The sequence below is a fragment of the Sapajus apella genome, unplaced genomic scaffold, assembly GCF_009761245.1.
Source record: "Sapajus apella isolate SASKATOON/1434 unplaced genomic scaffold, GSC_monkey_1.0 scaffold173, whole genome shotgun sequence".
In the NCBI taxonomy this organism is placed as follows: Eukaryota; Metazoa; Chordata; class Mammalia; order Primates; family Cebidae; genus Sapajus; species Sapajus apella.
Window position 1 is genome coordinate 513,399 of NW_022437113.1, and position 20,522 is coordinate 533,920.

At 55.0% G+C, this 20,522-nt stretch overlaps 3 protein-coding genes across 8 annotated transcripts in view; all 3 read right to left on the reverse strand.

Moving 5' to 3' along the window:
• Positions 1–486: 486 nt before the first annotated feature.
• Positions 487–4,598, reverse strand: REX1BD (required for excision 1-B domain containing). Its single transcript, XM_032267907.1, has 5 exons — positions 4,400–4,598; positions 4,223–4,305; positions 3,650–3,854; positions 2,070–2,149; positions 487–708 (listed from the first exon to the last, which is right to left on the reverse strand). The coding sequence occupies exons 1-5, from the start codon at positions 4,496–4,498 to the stop codon at positions 636–638; spliced, it is 540 nt and encodes a 179-aa protein (XP_032123798.1). The 5' UTR covers positions 4,499–4,598; the 3' UTR covers positions 487–635.
• A 2,798-nt stretch (positions 4,599–7,396) lies between these two features.
• UBA52 (ubiquitin A-52 residue ribosomal protein fusion product 1) overlaps positions 7,397–20,522 on the reverse strand; it is a 13,921-nt gene continuing 795 nt past the window's right edge. The window contains exons 1-5 of one of the 6 annotated variants that reach the window (XM_032267910.1): positions 11,343–11,461; positions 9,584–9,697; positions 9,240–9,326; positions 7,664–7,766; positions 7,397–7,581 (exon numbers count right to left, since the gene is read on the reverse strand). In XM_032267910.1, the coding sequence (XP_032123801.1) occupies positions 7,488–7,581; positions 7,664–7,766; positions 9,240–9,326; positions 9,584–9,686 (387 nt within the window). In that variant the 5' untranslated portion in view covers positions 9,687–9,697; positions 11,343–11,461 and the 3' untranslated portion in view covers positions 7,397–7,487. Of the gene's footprint in view, positions 7,582–7,663; positions 7,767–9,239; positions 9,327–9,583; positions 9,698–11,303; positions 11,462–20,522 lie in introns of those variants that run through there. The other 5 variants (XM_032267913.1, XM_032267911.1, XM_032267914.1 and 2 more) reach the window with 5 other exon arrangements.
• KXD1 (KxDL motif containing 1) overlaps positions 13,349–20,522 on the reverse strand; it is an 11,896-nt gene continuing 4,722 nt past the window's right edge. Inside the window, exons 2-5 of the mRNA XM_032267908.1 lie at positions 19,539–19,660; positions 16,926–17,078; positions 15,416–15,462; positions 13,349–14,300 (exon numbers count right to left, since the gene is read on the reverse strand). Of these exons, the coding sequence (XP_032123799.1) occupies positions 14,074–14,300; positions 15,416–15,462; positions 16,926–17,078; positions 19,539–19,639 (528 nt within the window). The 5' untranslated portion in view covers positions 19,640–19,660 and the 3' untranslated portion in view covers positions 13,349–14,073. The remainder of the gene's footprint in view (positions 14,301–15,415; positions 15,463–16,925; positions 17,079–19,538; positions 19,661–20,522) is intronic.

Sequence of the window (20,522 nt, forward strand, 5' to 3'; positions counted from 1 at the left end):
TTTGGGGCCTGCCTGGCCTGGGCTGGGGGCTGGGAGATTTAAGGTCTAATTTTGAACTCCTTGGAAAATGTGATTCAAAATACCTTAGTTGGCTGGGCACGAAGGCTCACCTGTAATCCCAGAACTTGGGGAGACCAAGCTGGGAGCATCGCTCAAGGCCACGAGTTGGAGACCAGCATGGGCAACAAAGGGAGACTTGGTCTATACTAAAAAAACATTAACTGGGCTGGTAAAAAAACATTACCAGCTACTTGGGAGGCTGAGGCAGGACTGCTTGAGCACGGGGAAGTGGCGGCTGCGGTGAGCCGTGATCTTGCCAATGCACTCCAGTCTGGGTGACAGAGCAGCGAGACCCTGTCTCAAGCCAAAAAGCCTCAGTTTCTGGGGAGGGTGAGAGTCTTTCACCCACAATCCCTGGCCTTGTGGGGGCCCCTCCCCAGGCACACTGGCTGCAGCGCCCCAGGACACAGATGGCAGAGTGGCTGGAGAGGAAGAACTCTTTATTGTGGGAGGTGTCTAAAATGCAGGAAGGTCAGCAGCGCAGTGGGGCACGACCCCAGCCAGCTGGCAGTCAGGGCTGGGCTGGGCGCCATCCGCCCCGTTTCCCATCTCCCTCCGTCCCTGGGGAGCCTCCATCACTCGGCAGATTCCGCATCAAACCTGAGATCCTGGAGAACCTCGCTGATCGCCTCCATGGTTTTAATTACCCTACAAGAGCGGATGGGAACTGTAAATAAAACCCAGATGGGGCGAATGAGCTGCTGCCTCGAAGCTCCAGGAGGGCTGTGGCTGTGGTGAGCCCCGGGCCCTCCTGCCCGCCGCCAGACCTCCAGGCAGCACTAGAAGCAGGAGGAGCCACGTAGGTGCTTGGGAGAAGGGGTGATCCCATAGGTCAGAGTGGGCTGAGAGGAAAGGCCATCTTGGCTGGGTGCAGTGGCTCACGCCTGTAATCCCAGCACTTTAGGAAGCCAAGGCAGACAGATCACCTGAGGTCAGGACTTCAAACCAGCCTGGCCAAGATGGCGAAAGCCTGTCTACTAAAAATAGAAGAATTAGCCGGGCGTGGTGGCAGGTATCTATAATCCGACTTACTTGGGAGGCTGAAGCAGGAGAATCGCTTAAACCGGAACGGGAGGTGGAGGTTGCAGTGAGCCGAGATCACACTACTGCACTCCAGCCTGAGCAACAGTGAGACTGTGTCTCAAAAAAAAAAAAGAAAAGAAGGGCCCGGCGCGGTGCTCACGCCTGTAATCCCAGCACTTTGGGAAACTGAAGCGGGCAGATCACAAGGTCAGGAGTTTGAGACCAGCCTGACCAACATGATGAAACCCCATCTCTACTAAAAATACAAAAATTAGCCTAGCCGGGCGCGGTGGCTCAAGCCTGTAATCCCAGCACTTTGGGAGGCCGAGGCGGGTGGATCACGAGGTCAACAGATAGAGACCATCCTGGTCAACATGGTGAAACCCCGTCTCTACTAAAAATACAAAAAAAAAAAAAAAAAAAAAAAAATTAGCCGAAAGTGGTGGTGAGCACCTGTAATCCCAGCTACTCAGGAGGCTGAGGCAGGAGACTTGCTTGAACCCGGGAGGCGGAGATTGCAGTGAGCCGAGATCGTGCCACTGCACTCCAGCCAGGGCAATAGAGCGAGACCCAGTCTCAAAAAAAAAAAAAAAAAAGAGAAGGCCATCTTGGTGGGGTGTGTACCATCAGGAAGTCATGAAGCATGACTCTGTCAGATATGTGTGTGCTTGGGGGCTGAGGACAGGCATGCGAAGGCGTGTGCCTGGTGGGGCATGGGCGACAATGTCCAAGCTCCAACTGACAGCCACGTGTGCAGGATTGGCATTTGTCAAGGTATACAGCAGGGTCCTGGCAATGCACAGCAAAACTGATGTGAAATTTCACAGCTGTGCCCTCTGGGGAATGTGTACATCTGGGGGGCCACCAGATGAGAACACCACTGTGCACAGGCAGAGGGTCCCTCTGCTGGCAGGGTCTGACCATGCCAACCCTGGTGCGAATGCCTGCCAGTGCACGTGCCAGGCAGCCTGGGCAGCAGCGCTCACTTCATTTTCAGCTGGTGCATCTGTGCCGCGTCCTTCTGCTCCACCACCTCTGGTGTCTCCATCAGCTGCAGCAGGGCCACCTGGTGGGAGAGTGGGCAACTCGGAGGATGTCTCCACTGGCAGAAGTCACCCCCTGCCCTCCCACGCTGTTCAGGAAAAGACAGAGGCACCCAGAAAGGCAGTGCCTGGGTAGAGCCACAAGGGGCAGTGCTTTGTGTAGGAAGGTCAGCTTCAGTATACAGGGGCTCTGCCAAAGGGAGACAGTGGGCAGGGCAGAGCGGGCATGCAGGTGTGGCCTGGGAACAGCAGTGACATTTCCATTGGTGGTAGGGGTAGGTTAGGCTGGGCCTCATGGTCCCAGGGACGGGACAGGGTGTTATTATAATCCCAGGATAAAAGTAGGCCAAACAGGCTAGACACAGTGGCTCACGCCTGAAACCCCAGCACACTGGGAAACCAAGGAGGGTGGATCACTTGAGACCCTGAGTTCGAGACCAGCCTGGCCCATATGGCAAAATGCTGTCTCTACTTAAAAAAATACAAAAATGGGCCGGTGGCTTACGCCTGTAATCCCAGCACTTTGGGAGGCCGAGGTGGGCGGATCATGAGGTCAGGAATTCGAGACCATCCTGAACAACATGATGAAACCCTGTCTCTACTACAAATACAAAAATTAGCCGGACGTGGTGGTGGGCGACTGTAATCCCAGCTACTCAGGAGGCTGAGGCAGGAGAAGCACTTGAACCTGGGAGGCAGAGGTTGCGGTGAGCCGAGATCACGCCACTGCACTCCAGCCTGGATGACAGAGCAAGACTCCGTCTCAAAAAAAAAAAAAAAAAAAAAAAAAAAAAATTAGCCGGGGGTGGCATCACACAGCTGTAATCCCAGCCACTCAGGAAGCTGGGGCGGGAGAATCGCTTGAACCCGGGAGGTGGAGGTTGCACTGAGCCGAAATCAAGCCATTGCACTCTAGCCTGGGCAAGAGACTGAGACCCTGTCTCAAAAATAAAAGAGAAAAAGAAAAAGGCCAAAAAGGCTGAGAAGGGTCGCTCCAGGGGGTGTGGCCTAGGAATTCCAGTGTAGAGCTTGATGTGGGCGTGGTTCTGCGTAGATATGATGCCCGCCCCCCCAAACACACAGAGTTGCAAGGCTGAGTAGTTGGAGCCAAAGAGAGAAATAAGCCAAGAACTAAAGCCGTGATGGAGTGATAATACGGAGGCGGCGTGGGCTGGGAACCCCCTCGCCAGTATCTACGGGACATTGAGGACAGGACCCGAGACGCAGAACAACCAGAGTGGGTGGAGCATTGCTGGGGATAGCATTTAGGCGGGGCTGGGAGAAAGTGGGAGTACTCTGGGAATAAGGAGAAAACTTGGGAAAAAAATTGGGGATGAACAGCAGAGGGCAAGGCCCGAGAATCCCCAAAGTGAAGCCTTAATAGAAGACTGAGGTGGGACAGGAAGGGGTGAGGTCTCCGCGTGGGATACTGGGACCACCCCCAATTCCCCAGACAGGGGTGCGCCATGAGCGGAACCAGCCAGGGTCCTAGAGACACTGTGGGGAAGGGGTGGTGGCCTCACCGTGCCCAGCCGAGTCTGCTCCAACTGCTGTAGGCTGCGCACGTGGCTGGCGAGCAGCGGCTGCCTCCGAGGCCCGGCCAGCTCTGCTTCCACCGCCAGCACCTCCCGCGAGGCGGCGGCGAAAGCCTGGGTCACCTCGTGCACTGTGCTCCGGTAGCGCGCGAAGTCGTAATCCGGGCTGCTGCGCAGGTAGTGGCGGTGGCCTCTGCGGCAGGTGAGGACCCTGAGGCCGCGCCCCCAGGCTCTCAGGCCCTGCACCCACGCTAACCTCCCGGACCCCAGCGGGGAGAACTGGCAGGGAAGACGCTTCCTGACTCCCGCAAGGGAACCCGAGACAGGCCCACCCTGCTCTTGGGGAGGAGAGAGAAGCCACGAGGAGTGGGTCGGCGGGCAGTGCGAACGTGCTGTGGGGCGTTTCTTGTGAAGGTGAGGACCTGGTGCCCCGAAATCCCCACCCCATCTAAGTGGGCAGCCGCGCGAGGATCCAGCTCCTCCTCCAGACACGGCCGAGACCACGTCCACGCCCAGAGCGGGCCGGGGACTGAACCCTGCGCCCCCAGAGCCCGCACTCACTCCTCCAGTCGGCGGAAGCCCTGCGCGCGCTCAGCCTGCAGCTGGTGGATGCGCTGCACCAGCGTCTGGATCGGGGCGTCTTTCTGCGGGGAGGGGGGCACGGCTGGGGCATGAAGCCGGCGCCCCTGGGTGTGCGCCGCCCGCCCCTCGCCCGTTCCCGCTCGGGCCTGGGCTCACCCAGGGCCACGCCGGGTCCTCGCGTCCCGGAGCTTCGGTGGCCGCCTCAGCAGCAGGCACCGCAGGTACCACGGGCTCCGCCGCCGCCTCGGTGATCATGACTGCGCAGCCCTGACCAGGCTCCGGAGCAGGCCCTTCCGCTGCACCCGACGCCCCCTACAGGCCGGGAGGTCCACGGATCGCCACCCTGCGGCCGGCCAACCACGAGACCCCGGGGAAGAAGGGGGAGCCAAGACCGCGGGCCGCCCAAGCAAGCCCTGCATCCTTCACCCACCCTTCTAGTTCCTGGCCAGCACCCGCCTGTGATCCTGTTTTTCCTTGAATGTGCAGTTCGGAATACAGCACAGCTGTCAGCCTTGAGTTCGTTTCTATGTATGTTTCTCAACACGGACTTCGAAGTGAAACAAGTATTGAGCGTGAGTTTTGACGTTCAACAGAGTGAAGTAGGGCCGGGCGCGGTGGCTCACGGCTGTAATCCCAGCACTCTGAGAGGCCTAGGCAGGTGGATCTCCGGAGGTCGGGAGTTCCAGACCAGCCTGGCCAACATTGCAAAACCCCATCTCTACTAAAAATACAAAAATTAGCTGGGCATCACGACGGACGTCTATCATCCCAGCTACTTGCAAGGCTGAGGCAGTAGACTTACTTGAACCCGGGAGGCAGAGGTTGCAGTGAGCTGAGATCACGCCGCTGTACTCCAGCCTGGGTGACAGAGCTGACTCCATCTCAAAAAAAGAAAAAAAGGCCAGGCGTGGTGGCTCACACCTGTAAATCCTAGCACTTTGGGAGGCCAAGGTGGGTGGATCACCTGAGGTCACGAGTTCAAGACTAGCCTAGCCATCATGCTGAAACCCCATCTTTATAAAAAAGAAAAAAAAGCCGGGCGCGGTGGCTCAAGCCTGTAATCCCAGCACTTTGGGAGGCCGAGGCGGGTGGATCACGAGGTCAAGAGATCGAGACCATCCTGGTCAACATGGTGAAACCCCGTCTCTACTACAAATACAAAAATTCAGCTGGGCATGGTGGCGCGTGCCTGTAATCCCAGCTACTCAGGAGGTTGAGGCAGGAGAATTGCCTGAACCCAGGAGGCGGAGGTTGCGGTGAGCCGAGATCGCGCCATTGCACTCCAGCCTGGGTAACAAGAGCGAAACTCCATCTCAATGGCTGTGGCTGGAATGCAGAGGCGCATTAAGTAAGCCTGGCAACCTAAGGAGGCCCGATCTCTACATAAGATTAGCCTGGCATGGTGGCTCCCGCCTATAGTCCCAGCTACTCCAGAGGCTGAGGTGGGAGGCTTGCTTGAGCCCAGGGAGTGGGGGGTTGCCATGACCTATAACTGTGCCACTGCATTCCAGCCACAGCCACAAGTGACTGCCTCAAAAAAAGTGCTGTGGCTGAACTCCACTGACATTAACAGATTCATTGGTTCTTCAGAAAATCACAGGAGTGAAGACAAGATTCAGTGACAGGGACCGTGTCAATGGCCAAGAGTTGAATTGGGTGTCTTGTGTAATAGCTCTGAGCTTGGGGCACCGGAGGGGCCAGCACGACTTCAAGTAAATACAAGGCCTTGGTGCTTTCTGCTGGAGGGACACAAGGCCTAGATTGAACTTTGGAAAGCTTCCTCAGGGAGAGAAGGAAGATGGTGGTGGGATGACCTAGTGAAGAGGGACCAGCTCAGCTATAGGTGACAGACACCAGCCTATAAGGGGAAGGGACTACGCCGTTAGGATCCACCATTGGCCATGCGCTGGCTCACCGACATTGAACCTTCATCAAAACTAAACAGGGGCCCAGTAAGACGGCCTTATAATCCCAGTACTTCGGGAGCCTGAGGCAGGACCACGTGAGCCTAGTCCAAAACCATCCTCCTGGGGAATATAGCGAGATACTCTTATTTAAAAAAAAAAAAAAAAAAACTCCGCCCCCCCCCCCCTTAAAAAAAAAAAAAAAAAAAAAAAAGGGTAGTAAGGCCAAACACAGTGGCTCACAACTGTAATCTCAACACTTTGGAAGCCCGAGGCAGGTGGATCACCTGAGGTCAGGAGTTCAAGACCAGCCTGGCCAACATGGCAAAACCCCGTCTCCACAAGTTAGCTGGGAGTGGTGGCATGCACCTGTAGTCCCAGCTACTCAGGAGGCTGATGCAAGACAATCACTTGAACCCAGGAGGCAGAGGTTGTAACGAGCAAAGACCAAGCCACTGAACTCCAGCCTAGACAACAAAGTGAGACTGTCTCAAAAACACACACCAAAGCATTTACCCGGGGATTGTTGTACATACACACCTGTGTCCTAGTTACTTGGGAGGCAAGAGAGAGGATAACTTGAGTTCCAGGATACAGTGAGCCATGACCACAGCACTGCACTCCAGCCTGGGTGACTTTAAGGGAAAAACACCAAGGATCGCCCTTCTTAAGAGTGGTATCATAGGAGGTTACCACTCAGGGGCAGACCATTTGACTGCAGACCAAGATTGATGTCCTAGCTTCAGGCTCAAAACTGGGAACTGGGTTGGGCATGGTAGTTCTTGCCAGTGATCCCAACACTTTGAGGGACTGTGGTGGGAGGATGGCTTGAGGCCAGAAGTTCAAGACTAGCCTGGACAACACAGTGAGACCCCATTTCTAAAAAGAATTTGAGAGCCAGCGTTCTACATCATTGGGTGTACTTTCTACCTGTCTCCCCACACCTAGACTCTTCAGGGCCTAGGCCTGAAGGACATCTCAAAGTGCCTGACGGATCTCAGCTATGATAAAACTGGGATCCGTCAGTAAAAACCTCAGTCTCACCAATCACAGGACTGAGGTTTTTACTCCAATTTTACAGATGCCAAATCCAGAGTCAGGAGCATAGGGCAAGGACCACTGCCAGTGTGACAGAATCTAGGACAGAGGACTCCATGGGTGGCACAGAATGGAGTGCTGATTAGAGTCCCTAAGGGAGATGCCCACTCTCCAGCCACCTCCCTGGACAGACCAGCCATGAGGACACCAGTTGCTGCTCCAGTCAACCAAAGGGACACTTTATTGAGGCTCCAGGGTCATGGGGCCTGGGCAGGAGGCTGCCCTTCCAGGAAGGAAGAGGCTTATTTGACCTTCTTCTTGGGGCGCAGGTTGTTGGTGTGGCCACACTTCTTCTTGCGGCAGTTGACAGCACGGGGGTGCAGGCGAGCATAGCACCTGTGTAGGAACAGGAGCGGCAGGTGAGGGCACACCCCGACCCAGCAGCCCTCCCAGCCCCCAGGCACTGAAGCACGCATACTTGCGGCAGATCATCTTGTCGCAGTTGTATTTCTGGGCAAGCTGGCGGAGGGAAGGCTCAATAATGCCACCTCGCAGGCGCAGCACCAGGTGCAGGGTGGACTCTGCAGGAGACAGCCAGAGGGACGGCAACTGCCTGACTGAGCCCAGCCTTGGCTTGGCTCCTCAGTCACAGGGCAGGCCTCCAGGGCCCTACTACAGTCTGGGGCTTTCTCAAGTGTGATGGGGACACCAAGTCGAGGTCCCCAGAGTGTTCTACGTGTGGAAGATACACTGTCCCAGTCAGGCCTGCCCCACAGAACCTCCATCCCAGCACTGACCACAAGCCCTGGGGGAGTCTGAGACTGACACATGCCAACTGAGGCATCCATCTGGGTTTTCTATCATGGAAGCCAATTTCTAAGTGGTGCAGGTAAGGTAAAACACTGAAGTCTAGGCCAGGCACAGTGGCTCACGCCTGTAATCCTAGCACTTTTGGAGACTGAGGCAGGCGGATTATGAGGTCAGGAGTTTGAGACCAGCCTGGCCAACATGGTGAAACCAAATCTCTACTAAAACTACAAAAAAAAAAACTAACCAGGCATGGGGTCAGGCTCCTGTAGTACCAGCTATTTGGGAGGCTGAGAGAGGAGAATCACTTGAACCCGGGAGGCAGAGGTTGCAGTGAACCGAGATCACGCCACTGCACTCCAGCCTGGGCGAGAGTGAGACTGCCTCAAAAAAAAAAAAAGACACTTTTGGGAGACTGAGGTAGGTGGATCATAAGGTCAGGATTTCAAGTCCAAACTGGTCAAGATGGTGAAATCCCGTCTCTACAAGTGACACTAATTTCTTTATTACAGTGATAAAAAATTTTCCATTATTATTATTTTTTGGAGACGGAGTCTCAATCTGTAATCCAGACTGGAATGCAATGGCGCTGATCTCTGCTCACTGCAACCTCTGCCTCCTAGGTTCAAGTAATTCTCAGGCCTTAGCCTCCCAAGTAGCTGGGATTACAGAAGCACACCACCATGCCCGGCTAATTTTTTTTTTTTTTTTTTTTTTTTTAAACTGATCTCACTCTGTCACCACGCTGGAGTGCAGTGGTGCAATCTCAGTTCACTGCAACCTCGGTCTCTTGGGTTCAAACGATTCTCCTGCCTCAGCCCCTGGAGTAGCTGGAATTACAGGCACACGCCACCACGCCCGGCTAATTTCTGTACTTTTATTTTCACCATGTTGGCCAGGATGGTCTTGATCTCTTGACCTCATGATCCATCCACCTCGGCCTCCCAAAGTGCTGGGATTACAGGCCTGAGCCACCATGCCCAGCCGAGTTTTGTTATTTTTAATAGAGACAGGGTTTCACCACGTTGACCAGTCTTGTCTTAAAATTCTGACCTCAAGTGATCCACCCACCTCACCCTCCCAAAGTGCTGGGATCACAGGCGTGAGCCACTGCACCCAGTCCCATTGTTTTAAACAAAACACAAGTCATCTGAACTGCTTCCCCAGCCCCTGATTGAGGCCATCAATGCTCCTTTCCTAGGACCTGAGGATCTCGGGTCCCTGCTCAGCAACCCCAACCCTGGTACCTTTCTGGATGTTGTAGTCTGAGAGCGTGCGGCCATCCTCCAGCTGTTTACCGGCAAATATCAGACGCTGCTGGTCAGGTGGGATACCTGAAGGGGAGAGAGGCTCACTTAGAGGCTCTGTGGAGCACATTACTGGCAGTGTACCCATGCAGGGGAGCTCCAGCACTACCCTCAGTCTCTCAAAACACAAACTGAGGTAGAGATAACATTCTTCAGATCACATGGAGAAGCAACGGAAAAACTGAAGTCTGTCTAAAGCCAGCACCAACCCACACAGAAGGGACTCCCGGACAGAGAGGGACTCCCAGTCCATAGCCAGAGCCCCCACACCCAGTCCCACTCACCCTCCTTGTCTTGAATTTTGGCTTTAACATTCTCAATGGTGTCACTGGGCTCGACCTCAAGGGTGATGGTCTTGCCCGTGAGGGTCTTCACAAAAATCTGCATCTCTGCGTCTGCTGAAGGGAGGCAGGATAGACGGATGAACAATGCATGCCGGGGTGATGCAAGCTCAGGCACCTACATCCCAGATGCTATCCTATCCCTGTGCCTGCACTGACCCCAACTGGTCCTGCCCCAGTACCTGTCTTCCTTTCACTCCTCCAAGCCTGGCCCTGTTAGGCTTCCCACACACCCTGGCCTGCAGCCTAAACATGTCCTGGAACTAAAGGCCACACGTCCTCCATCCTACTGACTGCATGGGTGCTCTCCAGGAACACAGACTGGTTATTCTCCTTAGGCTTAGCAGGGGAAGGATTCATCATTATCTCCGGATTAAGTTCCCTTTGGCACCATCAGATACAACTTCCCTGAGCCCGGTCCCATCCTCTCCAACACAGCAAGGTCCTGGTCTCCTTCGCCGGGGCTCCTGCTGCCATCCTGGATGGGAAGCCATCCCCTACAACACACATGCCTTCCTGTCGCATCCCCTCTCCCCTCTAACTGCAAGCTGAGGCACCCAACACTCTCAGTTTCGTCTCCAGACCCCGCTTCTTGCCTTTACTCCAGACCACAAACATCACTTATATCTACCAACCACACGCCAACCAGTGTTTACATATAAAAGTTGACTTTTTTTGAGGCGGAGTTTTGTTCTCGTTGCCCAGGCTGAATGAAGTGCAGTAGTGCGATCTCAGCTCACCGCGACCACTGCCTCCCGGGTTCCAGTGATTCTCCTGCCTCAGCCTCCCGAGGAGCTGGGATTACAGGCATGCGCCACCACGCCCAGCTACTTTTATATTTTTAGTAGAGACGGTGTTTCACCATGTTAATCAAGCTGGTCTCGAACTCCCTCCCAACCTCGGGTGATCACCTGCCTCGCCCTCCCAAAGTGCTGGGATTACAGGCATGAGCCATCGCACTCGGCCCAAAGTTAACTTAAAAAAAAAAAAAAAAAAATCCGCCAGGCGTGGTGGCTTACGCCTGTAATCCAAGCACTTTGGGAGGCCGAGGCAGACATATCACTTGAATTCAGGAGTTCAAGACCAGCCTGGCCACCATGGTGAAACCCAGTATCTACTAAAAACACAAAAAAAAACAGCTGCGTGTGGTGGCAGGCGCCTGTAATCCCAGCTACTCGGGAGGCTGAGGCAGGAGAATCGCTTGAGCCCGGGAGGTGGAGGCTGCAGTGAGCCGAGATCACACCAGTGCATTCGAGCCTGGGCGACAGAGCTAAAAGACAGTCGCTACCACCAGCCCCTCCTTACAGACGTCGTAATGGAGCCAGCTACGAACACTCGGCTAGAGAAATTTAGTATTTCTAAAGGAATTGACGCAGTGACCGCGAGAGTTAAAGCTACAAGCTCAATAACCCCCTCTCATTAACACGGACCGGTCCCGAAGACCCGTTCCCGCCCGAGGCCTCGTGGGGTCACTCAGGCAGGCAGAGCCGGCAGGCTCCTCTCCAAAGCGACGCTCGCCTCCTGGGCCCCGGCCTGGGCTCGGAGCCGCGGCCTCGAGCGCCCTGCCCGACCACCCCGCCGAGACTGGCCTCCATGAGCCGGCTCAAGGCCGCCTCTTCTGCCGCCCAGCCCCCTGCCGTCTCCTGCAGCCCCACCACCCGACCTCAGCCCGGCGCGAAACCACACGACCGCCGCCACCAACCAACTCTGCCGCCTCGCTGAAGAAAAAGAGGACGGCGGAACCGGAAACCGCCGAATCGCCGCCGAAAGCGCTTGCGCGCGGAGCACGCTGGGCGCCTGCGTCACAATCCGCGCCGCGCTTCAGGTCCCGCCCTGCCGCCATCTTGGATGCTGGCAAACGAATCCGCAGCGCACGTGGGTGAGCGTCTCACGCAAGCTTTTGGGTATGGGCCCCGCCCGCCGAGTCACGTGAGGAGACTATCGCACCTCTCCAGGTGTTTGTACCCGCTGCCTCTGAGCCACTGACAAACGCTGGCGGTTGGCAGACCCTCAGCGAGTACTTGAACGGAGTAGAGGAGAATGTTTTCCGCTAAAGCAAAGGCATAAGGCAGAGGGCTGCGGGTCCAGGACGCAGGAGTTGGGGCTGGGAAGGGACCTAACACCCGGAATCGGTTATTAGAAAGCTCTCGGCCGCAGTGTACGATGGATTTCAGGACAGCAGAAGGGAGAGCAAATGGGACAACCGCATTCGCCAGGAAAGGTGGTGGTGCCTGGCAAAAGGTGCCAGGTGGGACTGAGGGTCTCTTTTCCATGTAGGATCCAGATTTGTGGGTGGTTAAAGAGTGCCGCGGCGGCCTGGGTGCGGTGGCTCACGCCTGTAATCCCAACACTTTGGGAGGCCGAGGCGGGTGGATCACCTGTCAGGAGTCCAAGACCAGCCTGGCCCAATATGGTGAAACCTCGTCTCTACTAAAAATAGAAAAATTAGCTGGGTGTGGTGGCGTGCGCCTGTGGTTCCCAGCTACTGGGGAGGCTGAGGCAAGAGAATAGCTTGAACCCGGGAGGTGGAGGTTGCAGTGAGCTGAGATCGCACCACTGCACTCCAGCCTGGAGACTCCGTCTCAAAAAAAAAAAAAGTGCCAGGGCAAGTTCAGTGGCTCACACTTGTAATCCCAGCACTTTGGGAGGTCAAGGAGGGAGGATTACTTGAGGCCAGTAATTCAAGACCAGCCTAGAAAACACATCGCGACACCCTGTCTATAAAAAAAAAAAAAAAAACCCCGTTTTTAAAATTTATCCAGGTGTGGTGGCACACACCTGTAGTCTCAGCTACTTGGGAGGCGGGAGGAGTGCCTGAACACAGGGGTTTGAGTTTGCAGTGAGCCATGATCGGGCCACTGCAATCCAGCCTGGGTAACAGAGATGCTGTCTCAAAAAAAAGAGAAGTCTGAGTGTAGAGAACATGGGAGCAATGAGAAGTTACCTGTAGGCTTGGCAGGGGTACCTGTTTATTTCCTTGAATGTTTGCAGGCACTACCATACCAGGCAAAAGTATACCCTCCAATGTCTGAGAAGATGACTTTATGAACATTTTTTTTTCCTGAGACGGAGTTTCACTCTTACTGCCCAGACTGTAGTGCAATGACGTGATCTCAGCTCACTGCAACCTCTGCCTCCCGGGTTCAAGTGATTCTCCTGCCTCAGCCTCCGGATTACAGGTGTGCACCACCACACCAGCTAGTTTTTGCATTTTTAGTAGAGTCGGGGTTTCACCATGTTGGGCAGGCTGGTCTCGAACTCCTGACCTCAGGTGATCCGCCTGCCTCAGCCTCTCGATGTGCTGGAATTACAGGCATGCACCACCACACCCGGCCGAAACAACTTAATTTCTAAGTACTCAGAAGATGAGGTAACCCTGGGAGTGTGTCTGATGTGGAATGGGATCCTGTGTGGCTTCCTGATCGGGAGGAGTGTTGAGCTCTGGAGGAGGAATTATGAAAGGACAGTGGGAACAGTAGGACCGTCAGCACTGAGGGCCACATGCGGGAAGACCTAGCTGGTGATGGCAACTTGGGCTGTGACAGCTCCCACCAGGGGGGTTCCAAGAAAGGGCCAGGTCTCTTTCTAGCTCTGTGGTGACTGACTGTCTGCACCTCCCTCCAGCAGGGTTCCCAGCCCGACATCCAGCACTTGCCCACCTTCTGGGTTGCTTGGCCTAAGGATGGAGGAAGCCACCACCGCTAGGGGTACTTTTCCCTTTTTAGTAATGGTGTCTTTTTATTGATGACTTCCCAACAGCATCTGTAAACATCGGGTACAAAAATATCCCATTAAATTCTTTCCCGAGTGGCTCGGTTTGCTCCATGGAGGCCCTCAAGTTCCACACCTCTGTTCCCAGAAACAGGCCTCAGCACACTCAGGGCTGAATGGACGGCCCGCCAGCCTTCGTCTTGAGCCTTCGACCTATCTCAGAAACCTCCTTGAGATACCGAGGAGAAAGTATTTGATACTTTTACAGAGGAAAGGGCAGGAAAAGCAGAGTTAGCGGGTGTAGGGGTGAGCGGGGGTGAACTCACAGGAGACCGTGCTTGTGCGCCTCAAGGAGGTCCTGACCAGAGGTGGGGGACATTTGGCTCTGGTCTCTGGGAACCTTTTTAAGCATTATTCAGAGCAAACGTGAGGCTCAGCTCTGGAAAAATTCCCATGCCCAGCCCCGCAACTCCTGCTGGGATGGGCATGCCCTGGCATGGCAGAGGAGTCTTGCAGAGGAGATTTGTTCTGAGGAAGGAAGGAGCCAGAATGAAAGACCTCCCTCAGCAATCCACACCCTTCGAGAGAGCCCTGTCCCCCTGGGAGCCCTGGGTGACAGAATGGGGCAGCAAAGGCACCCTGGGTGACAGAACAAGGCAGGGTCACCTGCTGCCACCTTGTATGCTGCTGCCCTGAGACCCTCAAGGCACCAGGCAGCAGGGCTACTCGCCCATCTCCTCGTCATCTGTCTGGCTGCGCCCATTGATGGCTGGGGAACCGGGCCGGACATGGGACAGGTCCTCGAAGCCGGGGCTCAGGGAGGGTGAGACGGTGTCAGGGCTGGTGTCACAGGAGCCCGTGCTCTGCTCTGAGGTGGCGATGGTGGTCGTGGTGCTGGGTGGGATGGGGTCTTCATCCTCATCCTCCAGGAAAGATGCCTCTGGGATGTCTGGGGGAAGGAGGCCCAAGAGTTGGTTCTGTCGCCTTGCCAAGCACTGTGACATAGGACTTACTGTCCGTGTGACCCCTGATGGCTCCTCCATCCCATGGGGGTATGACTTGGCCCATTTTTTTTTGGCGGGGGGGAGGATGCAGTTTCGCTGTTGTCACCCATGCTGGAGTGCAGTGGCGCCATCTCAGCTCACCGCAATGTCCACCTCCCACGTTCAAGCAATTCTCCTGCCTCAGCCTCCCGAGTAGCTGGGATTACAGGCGTGCGCCACCATGCCTGGCTAATTTTGTATTTTTAATAGAGACGAGGTTTCCCCATGTCGGTCAGGCTGGTCTCAAACTCCCAACCTCAGGTGATCCCCCTGCCTCAGCCTCCCAAAGTGATGGGATTACAGGCGTGACCCACCGTGCCCTGCCAACTTAGCCCATTTTACAGAGGAGGGAACTGAGGCCCAGGCAGGGAAGAGCCTCGAGGTGAGGTGAGGAAGGGACACGGCACAGGCTCTGGGGATGGGCCTATAGGAGCCCTGAGGGCGAACCTGGCTCAGTGCTACCAGGGCCAGGTCCTGACCTCCCCTCAGCCCAGCTCCCTGCTCTGTAAGCTGCTCTAGAGACCCTGGGATGGAGAGCTGTCAGCCTTTTCAACAGATGGGTAAACCAAGGCTCAGCCTGCAGAGCCCTTTAAGGTGGTGGCAACATGGAATGGTACCCCAGAGAACACGTGAGCTCTCTAACCAGATAGATGGGAACTCGAGTCCTGCCCCTCTGGGCCTCAGTTTCCCTCTCCATGAAATGAGGATACTCACAGCCCCTACCTCATGGCAGGCTCATAGGGGCTCACAGTGCCCACAGGGACAAGGATTGTCATGCTGCTTATCCACAGTCCCCCGTGCGGCTTACCCACAGGGCACGGATGCCAGTCCTAGCGCCCACTCTGCAAGCTGCCGAGAGGACCAACCCAGCACCCCCGCCCCCGCCCCCGCCCCAGGTCTCCCTAGGCCCACTGCTCATTACAGCCTGGTCTCAATATCAGCCCCTAAGGTGGCCTTCCAGAAGCTCGCCCTCGGCGGAGGCCGCGATGTGCTCGGGTGCAGGAGCCCTGGCGACACTTACGGCTGAAGGCCTCTGGGTGCTGCCGGGCCAGTTTCCCTTTCAGCGTCCTGCAGGGGAGAGAAGGCACATGGGCTTAACCTGCTGAGCAGGCCGGGCCTGGTGCCGGCAAGAGCCCCTGCTGCCGGCTGAGGGCAAGGGGAGTCGGGAGTGAGAACCCCCACACTGTTCATCACCTCACATCTTCACTCTCTCTAGGTGCTCGGCCTAGCAGCGACGGCCCTGGCTGTCGCCCCCAGCCAGCCTCCAGCCCCAGTGTAGGCCCCAACCCCCAACAAGTTAGAGTCTCGGTGTTCTGAGCGTAGGCACTGGCTGGGGGCTGCCCCTGCAGGGCCTCTTCTTATATGCAGCCTCCGCTACTCAGATAGCTTTTTTTTTTTTTTTTTTTGAGCCGGAGACCCCCTCTGTTGCCCAGGCTGGAGTGTAGTTGTGCAATCTCAGTTCACTGAAACCTCCGCCTCCCAGGTTCAAGCAATTCTCCTGCCTCAGCCTCCCAAGTAGCTGGGATTACAGGTGTGCACCACCCCACCCAGCTAATGTTTGTATTTTTAGTAGAGATGGGGTTTCACTATGTTGGTCAGGCTGGTCTCGAATTCCTGACCTCATGATCGCCCACCTTGGCCTCCCAAAGTGCTAGGATTACAGGCATGAGCCACTGCGCCCAGCCATTCCTGCCTTTTCATTATGTGTCTAGCACTATGTTACATTTTTGAAAACTAAATAAACTTTGAGGTTGGGCGTAATGGCTCACACCTCTAATCTCAGCACTTTGGGAAGTCGAGGTAGATAGATCACCTGAGGCCAGGAGTTACAGATGAGCCTGGCCAACATGGTAAAACCCTTTCTCTATTAAAAAAAATACATAAATTAGGCCGGGCGCAATGGCTCACACAAGTAATCCCAGCACTTTGGGAGGTGGAGGCAGGTGGATGCCTGAGATCAGAAGTTCAAGACCAGCCTGGGCAACACAGTGAAATCCATCTCTACTAAAATACAAAAGATCAGCTGGGCGTGGTGGCGGCATGCGCCTGTAGTCCCAACTACTTGGGAGGCTGAGGCAGGAGAACTGCTTGAACCCAGGAGGTGGAGGTTGCAATGAGCTGAGATTGTGCCACTGCACTCCAGCCTTGGCGACAGAGCAGAGATTCTATCTCAAAAAAGAAATTAGCAGGGCATGGTGGGGCACACCTGTAATTCCAGCTACTCGAGAGGCTGAGGTACAAGAATCACTTGAACCCAGGAGGCAGAGGTTGCAGTCAGCTAAGATCACGTCACTGTACTCCAGCTGGGTCCACAGATCAAGACTCTGTCTCAATCAATTAATCAATCAATAAACTTACTTCAAGATTTTATCCCAGGGCTGGAACGGTTCCAGACACTTAAGTGCGCTATGAAGCCTTGTAAAACAAACAGAAATCTCCCCTTTACCCTGGTATGTGAAGGAAACTGAGGCTCAGATAGGGAGATGGAGGCAGAGGTCAGCTGGGGCCCCGGGGTGGGGCTGAGCACCCACCTGATCCGGCGGAAGATGCTGTCCAGGTCCCGTTTCATCTCTACCAGGGTCCTCGTGTGGTGCAGGAAGCGCTCGCTCATCTGCTGCAGGCGGGCGCTGGACAGGTTATTGAAGTTCAGCAGCATCTCATTGGTCTTCTCAAAGCGGTCCAGCCTGAGGGTGGAGAGAGGGCATGAGCTCCTCTGCCCAGCTTCAGGGCCCTGCCCAACCTGGCCCGACTGACTGTTCACGCCAAGCCCTTGCCTGCTTCACAACCTTTGCATGGGCTGTTCGCTTATCCTGCAGAGTTCTACCTACTCATTGAGCCACTTAGCAAACTCCTATTCAACTTTCAAAACCCTACTCAGGTGTGTCCTTCTCATGTAGCTTTGTCTACTTCTTCCTTCAATCATACTCTCTTTAACTCCACTAGCCTCAGGTTGTTCCTCTGGCCCATCCCTGACACCAAAGGGACAGGAGGGTCTGTCCCTGGCTTTGTCTCCCCTCAGTCTGGAAGTTCCCCAGAGCCAGGTCTGAATCTGACCTAAAGAAACAGGAGACCGGGCTCAGTGGCTCACGCCTATAATCCCAACACTTGGGGAGGCCGAGGCAAACGGATCATGAGGTCAGGAGATCGAGACCATCCTGGCCAACATGGTGAAACTCCATCTCTACTAAAAATACAAAAAAATTAGCTGGGCATGGTGGCGCAAGCACACACCTGTAGTCCCAGCTGCTCGGGAGGCTGAGGTGGGAGAACTGCTTGAACCCAGGAGGTGGAGATTGCAGTGAGCCAAGATCATGCCACTGCACTACAGCCTGGGCAACAGTGAGAGACTCCATCTCAAAAAGAAAAAAAAGAAACAGGAGACCAGCACACCAGCACTTTGGGAGGTCGAGGCAGGCAAATCACTTGAGGTCTAGCCAACATGGTGAAACCCCATCTCTACTAAAAATAAAATCAGCCAGGCATGGTGGCAGGTGCCTGTAATCCCAGCTACTCAGGAGACTGAGGCAGGAGAATCACTTGAACCCAGGAGGCAGACGTTGCAGTGAGCAGAGATTGCACTCCAGTCTGGGCAACAGAGCGAGAGTCTGTTTAAAAAAAAAAGTAAAGAAAGAAACCAGGAGAGAGACAGATACTGTGGAGCCTCAGAGCCAGCCGCTCTGGGCCTCAGAGAAACGGTAAGGAAATCAGGTGTGTGCTGTGTCATGGAGGCTGGGAAGAGCCTCTGGCTCAGAGACACAAAAACGGAGCTATGGGAGGCTATGCTTCCACTCCAAGACTGTATCAGCCCAGTGGCGTCCAGTCTTTTCATTTCCCTGGCCCATGTTGGAAGAATTGTTTTGGGCCACACATAAAATACACTAACAACAGACAGCTTATGAGCTAAGAAAAAAAAAGAAGGCCGGGCGCGGTGGCTCATGCCTGTAATCCCAGCACGTTGGGAGGCCGAGGCGGGCGGATCACCTGAGGTCAGGAGTTCAAGACCAGCCTAACAAATATGGTAAAACCCCGTCTCTACTAAATACAAAAAATCAGCTGGGCATGGTGGCGCACGCCTGTAATCCCAGCTACTTGGGAGGCTGAGGCAGGAGAGTCGCTTGAACCTGGGAGGTGGAGGTTGCAGGGAGCCGAGGCTGCACCATTGCACTCCAGCCTGGGCAACAAGAGTGAGGCTCCATCTCAAAATAATAAATAAATAAAAGATTGTTTAAGAAAGAAAGAGAAAAAAAAAATCACAAAAAAATCTCGTAATGTTTTAAGAAAGTTTAGAAATTTGTGTTGGGCCGCATTCAAAGGGTTGGACAGGCCCAGGGCTGGACGGACTTGGTATCAGCCTTTCTTCCCCACAGGGCAGGCCTGAATTAGGGCAAGGTTTCAGCGGCCACAGCACCAAACCCCAGTGAGGACAAGAGGCCTTTATATCCCCTCCAAGAGATGTGGGCATTGCGCAAACACAGCGTGGGCTCTGGCAGGCCACTCCTTCCGCAGGAAGTCAGCACACCAGCTCCTTAAAACCCGCGTAAAGGCCGGGTGTGGCGGCTCACGCCTGGAATCCCAGCCCTTTGGAAGGCAGAGGCGGGTGGATCACTTGAGGTCAGGAGTTCAAGACCAGCCTGGCCAACATGGAGAAACCCCACCTCTACTAAAAATACAAAAATTAGCTGGGCATGATGATACACGCCTGTAATCCCAGCTACTCAGGAGGCTGAGGCAGGAGAATCGCTTGAACCGGGGAGGCGGAGTTTATAGTGAGCCAAGATGGCGCCACTTCACTCCAGCCTGGGCAACCAGTGCGCATCTCTGTCTCAAAAAAAAAAAGGAACCCAAAAAAACCCCCTACATATGGCCCCCTGGTCCCTCAACCATCCCTACCCTAGGCCTTAGGACAGGAGCCCCTGCGGCCCCCGCCCAGCCATCCACAGCTGCAAAACCTCCCCAAAGCCCTGCTTCCTGTGCCAAGGCCTCGCCTCCAGGCCGGGAAGGAATTTACTTTGGAGCCAGCCGCAGACTTGCTCATTTCCTTCGTTTTATCACCAGTGTGGGCCCCGGGTAGGGGCAGGCAAGACAAAAATGTTGGCGAGCCCGTGGATTCCTTCCCACGCGCAAGTCCCCCGGCCACCACTCACATGTTCTTCTGGGCCAGGATGATGGCGTTGACGTCATCTGTGTTCACCATGCTCAGGATGCGGCCGCAGAAGACCCTTGAGGCCGATTCCGGGAGGTCCATCTCTTCCTCCTCCTCCGCTGCCTGAAACATGCAAGCAAAGCATGGTCTGCACTCGTCACCGGGGAGGTGGGACCAAGCCAGGCCGGGACCCTTATGGGCTGGGATCTAACCCACACGTGGTATCCTACAGCGCGGACGCGTGACCCTGGCTCGGTCATGCCACCTGAACCTTAAGTTTGCCACCCCAGCAATGTGGAGGTATTGGGCAAACTGAGAGGTTGTATTTGGAAACGTCACCCAAACACTTTAGAATCCCATCGCCTCCCGCTTCCACGAGCCCAAGGCCACAGGCACCTTTCACCCGCACAGAACTGCCAGCTTCCTCTCTCATCCCCTGCTTTATACCTGCTGTCCTCACAAGCTCAACGTGCATGGCTGCCGCCGCAAATCATTGCCTCCAGTGTCTCCTCTCCCAAGAGGTCTTTGTGGACTACCCCTATTCCGGTCACTCTTACCACTTCTCTTACTACTTTATCTTGGTTTGGTTTTGTTTTGGTTTGGTTTGGTTTTTGAGATGGAGTTTTGCCCTTGTCACCCAGACCGGAGTGCAATGGCCTGATCTCAGGTCACTGCAACCTCTGCCTCCCAGGTTCAAGCGATTCTCCTGCCTCAACCTCCCGAGTAGCTGGGATTACAGACGCCCACCACCATGCCTGGCTAATTTTTGTATTTTTAGTAGAGACAGGGTTTCACCATGTTGGCCGGTCTGGTCTTGAACTCCTGACCTCAGGTGATCCACCCACCTCAGCCTCCCAAAGTGCTGAGCCACTGCGCCCAGCCTACTTTACTTTGTTTTTCTTGGTTAAGAGACGAGGTCTCACTATGTTGCCTAGGCTGGTCTTAAATTCCTAGGCTCACACAACCCTCTTGCCTCGGCCTCCCA